This window comes from Chinchilla lanigera, unplaced genomic scaffold (assembly GCF_000276665.1).
Source record: "Chinchilla lanigera isolate Chin_1 unplaced genomic scaffold, ChiLan1.0 scaffold00009, whole genome shotgun sequence".
NCBI classification, from domain to species: Eukaryota; Metazoa; Chordata; class Mammalia; order Rodentia; family Chinchillidae; genus Chinchilla; species Chinchilla lanigera.
In genome coordinates, this window is record NW_004955410.1 from 33133945 (window position 1) to 33150695 (window position 16751).

Genomic DNA, 16751 nt, shown 5'->3' on the forward strand with positions numbered 1-16751 from the left:
GACAACCCCTCTCTTCCCCAAACTACCAGTAGAAGGGCCAGGAAGAACATAAGAGGAGGGGCTGGGGATTTAGCTCAGCGGCAAAGCGCCTGCCTGGCAAGCGCAAGGTCATGAGTTCGGTTCCCGGTACCGGAGAAAAACCAAAAAAAAAAAAAAAAAAAAAAAAAAAAAAAACCCACAAGAGGAACGGTGTCTATTTCATGTATACTTTGTCAACGTCTAACATTGGAAATTCTGTCTCTAAAGACTTCGTTATAAAAACAGACCTAAATACTTCCCTCATAGAAAGCCAGAGTTGAAACAGACACTCTCTAAGTTTTAAAAAATACTCAGAGTTTATTTTTCTTCTTCTTTTTCTTTTCATGGCAAACTTGAGAATGACGGTCCTGCTTTGTACTAAGGAAGACTTGAAGAAGAGAAGGCAATACTAAGTCAGGGAAGTAGCATCCCCAGTGGATGACCAACACATGATGGCAAAGAAATCCATGTGACCAGACCTCACATGAGCTAAGTGGGAACCGTAACCCATGACTCATTCCGGGGAGGGGTACAAAGCTGCAGGGGACCCTACCACATGCCATGCCATATCATCAGCCAGATTGCACATTTCCTGAAAGCAATCATGTCAGAGACTGACTTCTTGGCAACAGCCCTAAGTGGAAAAAGTGACTGCCAAACACCAAAATGAGATCGAGTTCAATGATTTAATTCTGCATGGAAAACACAATCTATTAAATGGGATCTGACAAGCCCTTAATCTCATCTGTAGCTGAAGTGCTGGCTAGATGCAGTTCCACTCTTGGGAACATATTTTTAGTAAGCTATGTATAGAATCTACACAGCCTTTGCCAAAGCCCAAATAAGTCTGTTCTAAGTGGGAAAAGAAGTTCATCAAGCCTCCGGTGACTCTCTAGAGAGTAAGCATGCTATTCTTCCAATTGCAAAGTTATCAAGACCTGGCAACACAACCTACACTGGGAGTTACAAGATTCAAGGTGAGTAACTGAGGCAGCTGGTGCACTGGTGACTTCAGGGCTTCTGCGACTGCCCAAAGAGGTCACTGGTGGCCAGCTCTGCTCATAGTTCCAGGCTGGTACTCACTGCGAGACCCAGACACAAAAGAAAAATGTTGGGGGATAAAGGATAATCCTCTTCTGAACCCAGTTTTAAGAACTGGGAAAAGAAGGAATTGGAGTTGTCATCTTTGTTAGTCCACCTAATCCTAACACCAGCCCCTAGGGCCCTGAGTGTTATTTCACTGTTTCCACTTGTGAAATGGGGAAACAGAATCAAAGCCATGGCTCCAATCACGCAGTTTGGAAGAGAATTTGCAAATTCACACTTGTGGGATTCCTCATCACTCAGAAGGTGGCCCTCAGACGATATGTCACAGACCCAGGGAAGCAAAATCTGCTTTTCACAGGATTTCCTAGGGAATTCATTTAGACATAAAGTTTGAGAAGTGATGATTAAAAGCCTTCTATCCAAAGTGAGTAGGTGCATTGAAAACATAAGTATGTGGATTGAAAACGTAAGTCTGGACTCAAACAAGAGTTGGTGCAATAGAACAGGGTCAGGTTTATAGGATGTACCTGATACATATCAGATTGTATACTCAAAGTGTACACCTAAAATTCCACAACCAACCACATTATCTTACTTCACCTAAAATCCCAGAATCCTGAAAGCCAAGGTGATGTGGTATTAGTAGAACATGGTGGAGATGTCATTACTGAGTTTAATTTTCCAGCCCTGACACCTACTGTGTGACTTTGGGCAAGTTGTTTGATCTCTCTGAGCTTCAGTTTCCTTGCTTGTACAACTGGGATAACAACACTCAGCTTGCCAAGATTTGGGAGATTAAATGAACAACTGAACATCCATTCTTGGCACATCGCAGACACTCAATAAACCCTGGTTTCCTTGACTGTCACTACAATCTGGAGCAGGTTTCACCCGTGCATTGTGTACATTAGAGGCGACACTCTGAACAGCCAGCTCTCTCTTTTTTCTCTTGGGCCCTCTAGGGACAGGTACTGAGATTCCTGTCATCACTCTGTCAGGCTGGACTTCTCTGTTTTCCTTATGTCTAGCTTCAGTGTATTCTCTGCTCTCCTTTAAGAAAAGCCTGGGCAGAGCAAGAGGTTAGAGGGAGAGGACATTAAGAACAAGAGAAAAAGGCACCCAGGGCAATTTCCCAGGGGAGCTGCTTTTCCAGACTCTGGTGTATTTCTGTTTAGTTCTCACTCTCTTCTTTGCAGGAGTCACATTTTGAGAGCAGACTTGTCATGCTAAAAACTTATCAAGCTTTCAGAGCCCACAGTGTCTGCAGCTGGAGCCACAGCACCTAACTCTAACCCATGTGCTCTGTAAGGTAAGCTCAAGGGTACGCAAACATTCCAGGGAGTGCTGAGCAGAAATACCAAGTTAATACCTTTTGAGCACCTTTCGGATGCTGGATACTGCTTCTCTCTTTCATGTATATCTCCTTTAATCCTCCCAACAACTCTGGGAAGTGGATCTCTTTATCACCACTACAAAGATTGAAAAGTGGAGGCTGAATTAGGTAAGTGACTTGCTTGAATTAACACACCAAAGTATTTCTGACTTCAAAGGGACATTAAATATTCCTTCAACAAACAGGTAAATACCAAAAACATGTGTGAAGTAGTGGAGTAAACAGAAGTTCAAGTCCACCCATACACATACACACACACACACACACACACACACACACAAGCAAATCCTTGTAGTTCTCCAAGGTTGGCCCCTCAGCTAGCAGCATCAACACCTCCCAAAGCTTGCTAGAAAAGCACATATTTGCGTCCCTCTCACCTAAGGGTGAGTCCTGTGGTCTATTTTAACAAACAGTGATTGTGCTGCTCAATCTAGTTTGAACACTCACAGCCACAACTGGTCCAATTTCAGTTGTAAACAGTTAAACACACACACACACACACACACACACACACACACACACAAAAGTATGTGAGGGGGTAGGTATGTTAATTAGCTTTATTTGATCATAGTCAATGTAATATATGAAAACATCTTATACTCATAAATATATATTTTTATTGGCCAATAATGCATTCATAAACTTAGGGGAAACAAAGAATAGAAAAAATAATTTTGAAGAGGTGAAAGTTGCCAGTGGGAAGAGAATTGGAACTAAAGCACAATACAGCCCCTATTGGAAGGCGAACTGGATAGCTTGGTATGTCCCGTTCATGAAAAGTGAAGATTAAAACCTTTAGCTCAACCAAGCACTAAACTGTGCTCCTTTCCACAGGTATCCGTCAGGACATGAACTTGGGCAGGAATGTGGAAAACTTCCCTGCAAGCCCTGGAACATGCTTCCCAAGTCTCTGCTGAACTGGCTGCTCCAAGGCAGAGCACTGGTCTCATCACTGCTGTTCAGCAAAAAGAGAGACAAGAAAGATGGCACTTGTACACAGCCCAACTATCAATGAACACCAATGGAGGAGGAAGGATGGTACCTCCAACTTTTAAAAATCTCTATTTCTAATGGATGTCTGTTGGTTAATATGTTTTCTTTCTTTTATTTTTAAAATAAATTAATTTTTTAAAAATTTTAAAAAATAAAAATCTCTGTTTGTAAACCTGAGTGTCAAATTCTTATTTTTAGCTATACCATCTGGCATTACTGACAACTGACACAAGTAGTGCTTGTCACCAATGTCAGTCCTCAATGTTCGTAAGATGGACTTAAAAGTAGAAATCTAAATCATGGGAACTTGTTTTGAAGATGCACTTCAGTAGCAATCTTGCTTTTTGGGATCTACAGATGAATTTTATTTGGGATGGGATTCCAAGCACTGATAGGGAATAAGTAGGATCTAAGTCTACTCAAATGACCCCCTGCTGTTGTCACTGGGGGCACCAATCTCCAAGCAATTGTACATAATAGTTTGCACCTGGATTCAATCAGACCATAGGCTCTATTTCTCTGTGTCAGTGTCTCCTTGTCTATAAGAGTGAAAGCATTTTGGGGAACAGGAAGCCAGGGGGAAACAGAGACATACATACACTTTTTTGAAAAATACCTACGATTTATAAATCTTTCCTACCTTTGGGAATGGAAAGAGGAATTTAACTTTAGAGATGATTGTCATTTTGATCTAGAAAGACCTCTCTGAAGGAAAATCTTATGTAAATATTAAACAAGTATGCACTCTTTGCCCCAGGGGTGGCTTGTATATATTTGCCTCTACCTACTAGCAGGGGGCCAGAAAAGATTTGTGGGAAAACTAGAATTAAGTATCTCCATGCTTACTTTTAAGGATCAACTTTGTTAGAACGTATTTCAGAAAAACTCTGGTAGTTCCAACTGAGACTAGACATCAGAAAAGGTCCACAGAAGCCACTGAGAGGTGACTTCACTAGGAAGAAGAGATTTGGCTTCCTCGTTATCCTCATTACTTTCTTACTGCTGAGACACAATACCCAACACTGGCAATTTAAAGCCCAACGTTACAGTCCACAGCCAGCTAACTCCAAGGCAGAAATGGCATGCTGGAAGGTTCTAGAAGAAGGAAGCTGCTCACATCCTGGTGGCCAGGAAGCAGAAAGAGAAGAGAGGAGCCCAGGAGGGAGATGCGCCCCAGTGACCCACCACCACCTAGGCGAACATCCTAACAGCAAGTCAGCAGTAGCACCTCCATAATTCAATCAACTGCCAAAACTCCTACCTCTGAGTCCTGACACTCTTGCGGGACATTTTTATCTATACCGTAACAATGGTGTAGACACATAACCTCACTGAGTTCAGAAAACTCAGAAAGTCTGCCCTCAGCATGAGATCCCATTTTCCTGGCAGGTTACAGAAGGCGGAACAAAATCAGAACTGACGCGCTTCAGCTATTGTCAGTAAGTCTTGGGGTCCTTAGGAATAGTTAGAGAAAAGAATCTCCCCAAAAGGGACTTCTTGGTAGCATGGCTATTATCACCCCAATTTGGATCTTGTGGTAATAAAGGCTGATGACAGTATTTCAGGGTCCCAGACTCCAAAGGCCCTAGAACTATGAACAACCAGGAGAGAGAGAGGGGATTACCCAAAGCCATCATTTGTCCTGTGTCACTCAATAGCACAGAGGAGTGATCATTCAGTGGCACAGAGGATCCCTCAGAGGAGCTGTGAGAAGCTAGATAATGCCAACACAGAGGAACCGTGTGCTCCTGAGCAAACAAAACCCTCTGTAACTGAGAGATATAGGACATCAGCAAGCATATCCACAGATGCCCCAATGGATTTCCAGTCCCACTTGGAGACTTTTAACCTCAACTGCTAAAAAGAGTTCACATATTTGTACTTACTATGTTCTCCCTACTACACCAAATGTTACAAGGAACCCAGAATAAATTTTGAACTGAAAAGTTTATAATTTAACCTCTTTCTGGAACCAAGACATTGAAATATGGTACACACAGACATCAGGGTATCTAAAATGTTCTGGATTTCAAGTCAGAGAGAAGAAGCCAACACTTCCACCTCAGGAGAGTGGGGAGACTATGCTCCTTGATAGCAAAAAGAGTTCGTAGGTCCTGAGAGGTCTGATCATGGACACACCCCCGAGCAAACATACAGGGATATAATGGGCTTTTTTTCCTAGGTCACTGACATTGGAAATCACCAATTCTCAGATTACATTTTACTCCTTAGAGGACGTAGGTGTTGGCTGGGCTACAAATAAATAACACACTCCTATCAGCATTATTTAATATCCAACTATATTTCATTTTTTCTTTGAAAACCAAAAGACATACAGAAAAAGAGCAGCATTATTACAAAGGGAACCTTAGTACTGCTGTAATTTATTAACTGGTAAGTAAACTGGTCCCACAATTGAGTAATTTCCTTATAATAATTTATGCAGAACAAACTTCACAACTGGAAATTCCATGAGAAGATGTTTACAATCTAATATTATTGTTGAAATCCATCATCTTTGACACAAAAGATGGCTCTGGAATAGCACACAGCTGTATTAGGACACCAACAAACGAATATCCAGTGCCAGTGGATTTGTAGCCCCAACTACAAAAGGGCTGATGTACTTGTACTCGCTGTGTCCTTCCTACTGTGCTAAGTGATACAAGTAATCAGAAATAAATTGACCTTTACAATTTATAATTTCATCTCCTTCAGGAACCAAGACATTGATGCATGTTACAATTAGCAGATCAAATGAAGGCCCATCAATCAGTACATTCTCTCTATTAAAAAACATGACGGCAATGTAAAGGTGATAGCTTGGTCATAGAGATGGGCACGCAAATAAGGTGGTTTTCCTGTGACAGTCACTTTCTGGATGTTCATTGAAGATGATGAGCCTGGTTAGTGGTGAAAGAGTGAATTATAAGAGCACTGCATGTGAAGAGATTGGCTACAAGGTGAAAAGACATAAACCAAGAAAGCCACTCAAAGTCCCCTCCTCCAGTCCCTTGGAGAGATTTACCGATGGGTAGGATGTGGCTCTCTCTATGAGTGAGCTCTATTTTATTCAAAACGTCACAATGCAATAACCAAACCCTTTCTAGGAATAAGAAAAGCACATCTGCCTGAATTGTTATCGCACCAATGTAGTCATGATGTTGTTTGAAAAATTGAACCCCTCCCCATCAGTCCTTTTCAGAACTCATTTATAATTTAGTCTTTGCTAAGAATCTTTTCACTATGAAATGGATTTTACCTAGCATTTACACACATCACGTAGATGCAAAAGAGAACACAGGTTTTTCAAAGACATTCCATGGACTCCAACTATTTTCTGGAGTAAAGACTGCATATTCTGTTAGCTATGTGAAAAAAGTAAGAGAAGTAAAATTACATACTGAAAAAAGTAAGAGAAGTAAAATTAATGAACAGGAAGAAAGGAGAAAGGGAAGGCAAAATGAAGAAATGATTAGATCTTAAATTCTGATACCAGTAGTACCATATGTTTCAAGGCCCATTCAGGAAAATTATCTGCCTGTTTTGGTCACATCCATACCCAGATTGACTTCTATTTAATATGGGTGAAAAGACAAGAGACAAGTTATAATGAAAATTGAGTATAAACCAAGTACAGGGGTACATAACTGCATTCCCAGCACTCTGTGAGGCTTAGGCCAGAGGAGCAAGTGTCTGAGTCCTCTGTGGGCAACTTAGGGCAACTGTGTCTCAAAATAAAAAAGGGCTGGGGATGTAGCTCAGGGCAAAGGTCCTGAGTTCAGTCCCCAACAGCACAGAAAAAATGGGAGAAAGAAAATGGAGTACAATAAAATAAAAGGAGTTTGTGCAGAGGGACACAAGACTAAACAAGAACAGAGTAGACAGCACCTGCAAAACAACACCAAAAGATTCTCACTGCCTTTCAGTCAGCAGTAGCTCTTGCATCTTTCAAAACCAGGAAACTTCCCCAACAAAGACTCCAAAGACACGCGGCTGGAGCTATCCCACCACATACTTCTTCTCTGTGCACTTATATGAATGTGTCATCCTCATTGGAAGCAAAAGACTTGTTAATCCGATTCAAATTACTAATATCAGTAAGTCCTTTGCCTCAGCATTTAAATGCCAATAACAATCAAATACTAGTAGCAATTTAACTACTGATGTGGTCTTCACTACATTCAGGAAATGCAGCCAGAAGTCCAACTAGCATGGACTCCAACACCCCTTCATCAATTCTAATTTACTCAGCATAAAGGAATGCAGTAATGTGCTGGCCATCCTGACCATGCATCCAAGTTGGTTGAAACAACTCTTCAAACAGATAATGAGAAACAAATTGAGTTTTCATCCACCAAACCTGAAGGATGTCTTCACCAAGGCTTCTGGGCTATCCAGCTGTGGCAATTCATCTGCTAGGATTTCTTCTGGAGGTCGAGGGTCTTGGACAATCGTGGGCCGTGGCTTCTCTTTGACATTCCCTGTGAGCCCATCAATGAAGGAGTTCCACAGACAGTTCTGAGACTTAGAGCCTGAGGATGAGGGGGGAAAGAATGTGCAGGTCGATCAGCAAACTATGCCACATTGTGCCTTCCACTCAAGATGTTCAAAAGCAGAATAGGGAGATTTCTACATTTTTCACCATCTACATTGACATCAGAGGGCTTCAGAAGATACTGGTCAGCAACTTCTGGGATAACCAAAAATATTTGCTTATATAAGCAGAAAATAGGTGGCACTGAGTATCTTGGCTTACAGCTAAACATAATGGAAGCATCCTGTTTCACAGAAGAGCAACCAGCCCAAACTCCTGGTAGAGCCCTGGGTATCTACTGAGATGTTTATTCAGTAGCTGGAAGTACACAAAGCACAACCATTGTATAAAATATGGGAGATGTTCAAACACAAGTTTGCTATGATCTCAGTTTGCCTGAGGTCCAAACCTCAAGACTTCTTCTATGAAGCCCTCACTCCACTTAGAGTTGGAAGAACCTCACCTCTCAGAACTAGAACTCACCATCCTCAGGTTGATTCTTTAGCAGTATCCAAGATCCAGGGGAAACTACACTGCCTGTCTATTGATATCCTGCTCTATGAACACTTCAAGCATGATTGACATGTGAAACACCAACACCAGAAATCATGTCACAAAAGTAGAGCCAGATTATTCAGGTGATCAAGGTCAACAGTGATAACTCCTGTTAAGAGCAGGTACCCCTCTATGATCTGATGGAAATGGCACTTTCTTTTTCCCAACCCCCTCATCAAAACATATAATCCCCCCAACACACAGCATATTTCTAGCTTCTGTAAATCTCATACTTTAACATCTGCCCCATATGCAAATGCCACACACAGGGGCTGGGAATTTAGCTCAGTGCAAAACCCCCGCCCAACAAACCCAAAGGCAGGAAGTCCGGTCCCAAGAACCGAAAAAAAACAAAAAAAATCAAACAAACAAATGCCACACACAGCTAATTCTATTGATCTGTGTTGTTCTCCTGCCTCCCTCTTCACTTACACCGCCAGTTCTCCAGGAGTTCTCCTCCTCCGAGTGCACTTTTCAAATACAGACTGGCCAATCCGGAGTGCACTTCAGCCTCTTCCTTAACAGGATTTCCTTGCTCCTGGCCCCACTCCCTCTGCTCTAATAACTCCAAATCCCTAATCACCCTGGGTACAGATAGCAGACAACTAGGTATTAGAGAGCCCCCATGTTTCAGAGACCACTAATTCACTTAAACCAGCCCAATCCTGATCCTGTTTATCTGGACTCCCCTGCTCCTTCCCATAAAAACCATGACAAAGGCTCTCGCTCACTGTTCCCCTATCATTCTCCTCATCACTGACCAGGTGATTTCGCACGTTATCACCCATGACATGATGGAGAACCCCACACTTGGGATCTACAAGTATCACAGATTATCTTCTCAATGGCAGTGTCTCCTGATCTGTGGGCCTCACCATACCTGAACAATAAGACCTATGAGAAGATCCAGTCTAGTCATTGGGAGAACATCAGACAAATCCCAGCTGAGGAACATCCCTGAAAACACCTCACCAGTACTTTTCAAAATTGTCAATGTCCTTAAGTACAAGGAAAGTCTGACAAACTGTCCCAAATAAGAGGAGCCTAAGGAAACACAATGGTCAAATGTAATGTGGTACGATGAATGGGATCCTGGAATTTAAAAAAGATGTCAGGAAAAATCTAAAGAAACCTGAACAACGTACAGGCTTCAACTAATAGTACTGTATTAATATGGACTCATTAATTGTAAGAAATATGCCATACTTACGTAAAAATCTAATAACACAGGAAAACAAATGTGGGGTATTTGAAAACTTTTTCACAAATCTATTTTGTATTTGAAATCTATTTTACAGTGTATCTGTAAATCTAAACCTGTTCCCAGAAGAAAAGTTGTTATAAAAATAAAATCAATTAAATACAATAAATAAGTTTATTTTTAAAGTCTATGAGGAGAAAAAATTTTCAATAGTCTAAGAGTATTACTATTACTATTACTATTACTATTACCCATTACCGTTGGCTCATTGGCAAATGCATGGGGCAGTGTCCGTCCACAGCAAGGTGGATGGCTTTTTCTGCTATCTATGCCAAGGGGATGCTTCTTCCTCAGTCATGCAAAGGCTCTTTATGGGATGTGAATGCTGCACAGGGAAGAGTAAGAAGCACTGCCTGCTAGTTCACATCATGCACATGACAGGCGAGTGAAGAACAGTTCTGAGTGCACATGGAGACCCCTTTCAAGGCCCAGGGCAGTTACCTGCAGCCCACCACAGAAGACATCACCCCAGCTCTGCCACTGAGATCCGCAGAACTTCACACACAAAGGGGAACAGCTCATGTGCTTCCCCAAGCCTTACCATGGAAACGCATGGATCTGCAAGTGATTCTTTTGATGACCATGCCATGACTGATCCCGCTCTGGAGGGTCCATCTAAATATGTGTGTAAATCATGAGCACATTAGTGGCAGGAAACAGATGCCTCAAACCTCTGAAATTCATGACAGCTTTTTTAAAAGCCTTAACTATATACCCCAATATGCTCTGGCCTTATTAACGAAGGTCTAGTTCAGTGTTAATGAAGATCTCTTATTTGTTAATGCATAGCTTGTTTCAGGAAGAACCAAAGCAGCAGCCTGTTTTCTTAGAGTTGGTCTCAATAAAAACCTTACAATAACCTTTCTGTACATTTCCCTTTGTCCTTCCATTTTTCATTCTATAAACACATACTGAATTCCCTCAATGTGTCAGGTTCCATGCCAGGCCCTAAAATAGAAAGATGAGTGAGCAGGAGGGAATATGAAAGGAGTTAAGAGTCAGTATTGAGTGAGTGCTGTTTATCATTCCTACCATGGTCTTTATTTAAATTGATTGTTGTATCTTTGGAGCTCTGACCTACAAGCAATCACAAAAAAAGTAGGCAATACACCATAACTAAGAGACAGCAGGTGCCCTGGGAGCCAGAGGAGGGTTCACCAAGGAGGGTTCAAAGCAACATGAGAACATGACAAATGATGTGGACCTAAAGCAGGGACAGTGTGTCAGCATCTTCAGCAGGTGAGGAGGAGCAGGAAGATCACGCAATATGAACAGCAAAGTGCAAAGAGAGCTTAGCGTGCAGAGTGCAGGGCCAACTATAAAGTAGCTTGAGTAAAATATTGATTATGTTATAATTCCTCCTGTACCAAAAAAAAGACTAAATGGTGTTTAATCAAGTTTGTAGCAACATCTGTGTTTCAGAACGGAGACTGGTGTGGTGTAGAGCAGTGGCCCTGTCAGAAACAAGGAAGTACATGAAGGGCTCTGAGAATACACAGGAAGCCAGGTGCATGATCTGCAGGTGAAATAACAAAGTCTTACATACACATAACACTAGCTTTTGTCTCTGTACTGGGAACTGAACCCAGGGCCTTGGCATTTGGCTACATCTCCAGCACTTTTTATTATTTGTTTATTTTTTAGTATGTGTGTGGTACTTAATGTTTACATTCCTTGTGGGGAATTGGTACATGCACAAAACACATCGTAATTTTTAAGAATATACAGATATGGTTGGTAAACAACAAACTCATTTAAAAGCACTAATGGATTCATAATAGCTTTTTCACCATTTCCTCAATGAGTAATCAGAGAGATCGTGAGACCCGAGGCACCTCGTCACTGGAGTCCCAAGTGAACATGCCATGATGCCTCCAGAAGTCATACCAGGAACTACAGAAACACAATGGCAAATCTGTGGTATCAACTGTAAATAGGGGGTACTTAACATTCATTCCCAGATCCCCTTTCACTGACCTTCCTCTTCTAAAGAGGCCAGAAAACAATATACTGTATCCCATTTCCCATTCCCCCTTGCTGCTGCAGCTAGCTCTGTGCTGTAACTCTGGCCCAGTGAAACGTAAGCAGAAACTCCTGAGGCTGGTGTCTCTTCCTAATTTAAAAAATGTAAATACTTAATAGGAGAGAAGTAACTTTGCCTCTTTAAATTTTGCCTTTCTTTTTCCCCCTTCTCTTATTCTTCATACTGAAATGTGGATGTAGTGCTATAGCTGCAGCAGCCATCTTGTAGCTATGAGGTGACAAAACCTGTATCTTGTGTATATATAGAACAAGTGGAAAGAACCTATGTCCCTAATAACTGAACAGCTTCCCTGGTCTCCCCCACCTCCAAAATTCTTGATGTGAGACAAATAAACACCTTTTAGGTCTTTGGTTTTTTGGTTGAATGTATTGCTCTAAAAAATAATCTATATAGGAAGCATAATTATTTTGCGTTTTTTTCTCCTGTTAAAATTATTGACTTGTTAAATGAGAACAGTTAAAACAACACAAATCTTATAACTTATCTTGGCATTTCTGTTTTTCTTAATATTGTGGGAGGCTAAAAAAATGGTAATGGCTGAGGTTTCTCTTAACCTGGGAGAACTCTGAGAACAATTATTCCCATGAGGTTGTTCATGACTTCTGCTTTGTTTTGTTTTATAGCTTACAAAGAGGAGGAGGGTGTTTGCTCAAAAAAATGCTGGAAATCAGTGCCATGTTTCAGATCAAAAAACCAGCTGCCAAGGCCTCACATGTTTAGGAGGAGACTGGTTTACGGGGTAGCTGATTTGCTGTTCGGGGGTGGGTCTGGTCCGAGGGAATGGTTCACTGGGGGTGTAGCCTAGAAGGGTTTCTCTCCCTCTAGAGTTCCTCTGTTTGCTCTCTGCTTCCCGTCTGTAATGAGGTAAGAGGCTTTCCTCCGCCCAGGCCCTTCTGCCATACTTTACCACCTTGGAGCCCACCATGTAAGGACTGAAACTTCTAAAACCACAAGTCAAAATAAACCTCTCCTCCTTTAAATTGTGGGAGTTGAGTATTTTGTCCCAGAAACAAAAAACATAAGACAATCAGTGATCCCCAGATAAAGTAGGACTTCAAGAGTCTAAAAAGAGGGTGATTCGCAAGATGGCAAATCGTGAGAAAATGTCTGGTCTAGAAAAGACCAATGACATTGAAGACAAAGGAATCAGTGCTTCTGAGAGAAAGGCAAATTGAATCAGTAGAATGTCACAGATTGGCTACAAAGATAAAGAAAGACCAAGAGAGATGGAGGCTTCGGTTTGGGTAACCAGGCGTACTGATACCATCAGAAGATGCTGGGACCACAGCAGCCTCTCGTCCAGAGTTTGAATTATATTCTAGAAAGTTGTGATTCAAGATTAAAAAATACAAATAGCAGAAAACATGTAAAAGACAAATACACAAATAAAATGAGAATACCATATTTTAGTAAACACTTCTATCATGACCGAGAAAAAAATTTCCACAGCATGATGCAGTGAGAAAAGATTATCTAACTGAATTCAAACAAAAATGAGAAATCTAAAATAGAAGTAAAAGTTTAAAGAGAAGAAAATATCAAAGCCATTTCTGTCCTGGAGTTTTCCAGCCATTATCCCATTCGACATAAGCTGTAATTTAGTAGAACTCGGTATTCATCCATGAGGGTTCAATTATAAGAGCTCATTAATGTAGTCTCACCTATACCCTGGTCCTAAGGCATAAACCCCAGTGAGGTCCAGGAAACTGCTGGAATATGGCCATTATTAGGAAAGTTTTTATTTCTGTTTTAATCTTTTTCAGTAGGCAAATGATTGATAATAGCCTGCTTCAGGTGAATAACACAAGACAAAATGGGAAGACTTCTGGATGGGCTTACACCTGGGGCATGAGTGGCCTTGATACATGCAATCACTAATAGAAGGGGACTTATGTTTCTGTTCCAAACAGTCTGGCACAGTGGTGAACACATCAGAGCTCTGTGTTAAATACGTCAATACACACAGAGACCTTTATCTCATCATTCTAGTACTCAAGACACTTCAAAGAGGCAAAAAAAAACACAAGGCAGCCACTGACTGACTCAGAGCAGAGCCAGTAGCCTGCACTCCTATCCCCTTCATAAATACTGTGAAGAAAATAAAATTTTTGAAGACTTTGAAATGAGCAAAAAATGTTTAGTGGGTACCCTGTCTAGCTCAGCTACCTGGGCTATCTTCACTTTTCATTATCTTGTGTCTTCAGTAGCATAAATTGGAGAAAACTGCTAGTAATACACATGATTCTTTTCTATAGAAATGTAACCTGTGTTCCACAGAAGGCAACTAATTATTCCCCTGTAGACACTGATAAGTCTTGACAGTTTTAGAACTATTAAGCAAATTTCTTTCAGCATTCCTAATGGTCTTATGTATTTGTCTGCTCTTTGGGTTCTCCTCCACATCAGTTGTAATATCTTACTGAGTTTTTTTCCTGCAGTACTGGGGATTGTACTCAGGGTGTTGGTAATGAGCTACATCCTCAGCACTCTTTCCCCTCTTTTTTAGAGGCAAGGTCTCTCTAAATTCTCCACATACAATGCAAACTTGTGATCTTCCTGTATCAGCCTTCCAAAGTACTACAATTATAGGCATGCACCACCACACCTGATTTCTTATTGATTTCATCATCAACTAATGAGTTAAATGAAATCTTTGACACATGCTCATTTTATATTTGTGTCAGTTTTTAAAAAATTATCCTTTGGCAACACCAAATTCTTCCTGCTGCCCATGACTAACATTTCATTGTGCATTCTTGAGAAATTATCCTATAACTAACCTAGTTCATGTTATATTAGTGTCAGTTTTTTTAAAGTATCCTTTAGCAACACCTAAGTCCTTGTGCTGCCCATAACCAATATTTCATTGTGCACTCTTGAGAAATTTTCCTATAACTAACCTAACTACATCTAGTGGTCACGTGAATAAGCCATAGTACATTCATATGCTGGACTACAATGCCACTAACCAGTATCTCAAAAAAGAAAGAACTCTCTAAGCTGAAGTGATTTCCAAATGTAAGTGGGTAAAAAAAAGCATACATGAGATTTTATAATTTGCTGACTTTTGAATAAACAAAAGGAAACATCTTTGCTTATGTTTTCAAAAAGACAAGAAAAATAGACTAAAAGCCATAGAAATGGTTACCTACATTGGGTAGGATGGGTTGGGAATAGGGAGATCAGTCTCAAGAATTACTTCACATTTGTATACAATTCTTAACCACTGAAAAATGTAAATGTTTTAGTAGTAAAGAATAAAATCAATAGAGAATTTTTAAAATCCTAAAATTGAGCCAGGCATGGTGGTGCACACCTGTAATCCCCGCACTTGGGAGGCTGAGGCAGGAGGATCATTGCAAGTTTGAACCAGCCTAGGCTACAAAATGAGTTCAAAGCCAGCCTGAAATGCATAGCGTGACCATCTCAAAAAGAAAAAATAATCTTAACAATGAATAAGAACAGAAACAAACACAAATATATATAAATTAGTAACAACCATAATTGAAGATATGAATTAATTCAAATATCTTTTAAATATGGTATATCCTCAAAGAGATTAAGTTTAAGTGCATGCATATACACACTCTGCAAAGAACTCTTGAATTTCCCTTAGGCAGTTTTTTATAAGAGGTAATCATAAAATAGTAATTCTAAATTATGTCACATATATTGTAGGGTCTACTAGTTAGTTGTCTGTAACTGTGAGCAAATACCTAAGAAAAACAAGTTACAGGAGGAAGGGTTTATTTTGGCTCACTTTTTCACAGGTTTTAATCCATGGTCAGCTAGTTCTGTTGCTGTGGGCTGAGGGAAAGCCGAAACATTGCAGAGGGTGTGGCAGAGGAAAGCTACTCTCATCATGACAGGGAAGGAGGGAGGGAGACAAGAGAGAAACAGGGAAAGACAGAACAGAAGGGGTTGAACACCAGTTACATCTCCTACGTTTCTATGATCTTATCAATGGAGTAACCCAATGGAAGAATGTTGTAGCCCTTGTGATCCAGTCACATTCCCCCAAAACCCATTAGCACATGAGTTTGAGGATACGTTTCAAACCCAAACTGTAACATAGGAATCAGAAAATTAGCAACTATAAGGAGGATGTTGGGTACAAGAGCTTTTACTTCAACAGATGAAAATTAAAATATATGGAGACAGTGAACACATCCATGGTGTTGGATATGAATTAGAACTATCAGTATGAACCCATGATGATGTTTGTCATGACTTGAGGAAATACTTGCTGACCTTATTAACTAATAAATGAACTATTTTTCAAAGAGTGAAAGTAAAACATCAAGGCAAAAATAATTTCAACAATTTTAGGTAAAAATATATAACAGGAAATACATTAAGAAAAATAAGTATAACATAGCACCTTATACAGAGAAACAGGGCCTTCTTGGGGCTACCCATACAGGTAGACAGGGCAAGTTCCTCATAGTCAGATCATCTGCAGGACAGAAATAGGATCTTGGGAGTACAGTACAAATTTTGAAATGCTTCCAACATAGGAAGTGGGCTTTCTTCCAGGAAGGAGAACCTGGAACAAGGGCTCATTCCAAGCAGTTTATTTTGGAAGTGATTCTAGGAAGCAGAAGAGGGCAGACAGAGCAAAGCAGGGAATATCAAGGGAAGCTAAGGAACACATGAGATAGACCATTATCACTACTTCAAACATCTTAGCCATATTTCTAGGTTTTGTAAATGTGGTGCTATAACATTTGTCCTGCATGCCTTGTTCCAAGCAACTGATAATACACTCATGTCACCCTGTCTTTGCTACTCCCTTTCTAGTCACCCCAACCCCCTCAGGAAGAGTCCTCCCATCAGGGAACTCCTCAAGTACAAACCAAGCAATCCAGAATCAATATCCCCATCCCCCCCCCTTACTGGTCCC

General features: G+C 40.7%; 1 protein-coding gene across 1 annotated transcript in view; it reads right to left on the bottom strand.

Annotated features, from left to right (window-relative positions):
* The window catches only part of Pde1c (phosphodiesterase 1C, calmodulin-dependent 70kDa), a gene marked incomplete in the record, with an annotated part of 467041 nt that overhangs the window by 343225 nt on the left and 107065 nt on the right, over window positions 1–16751 (bottom strand). The window contains 1 exon segment of the mRNA XM_013510635.1: window positions 7815–7986. Within this exon segment, the coding sequence (XP_013366089.1) occupies window positions 7815–7986 (172 nt within the window).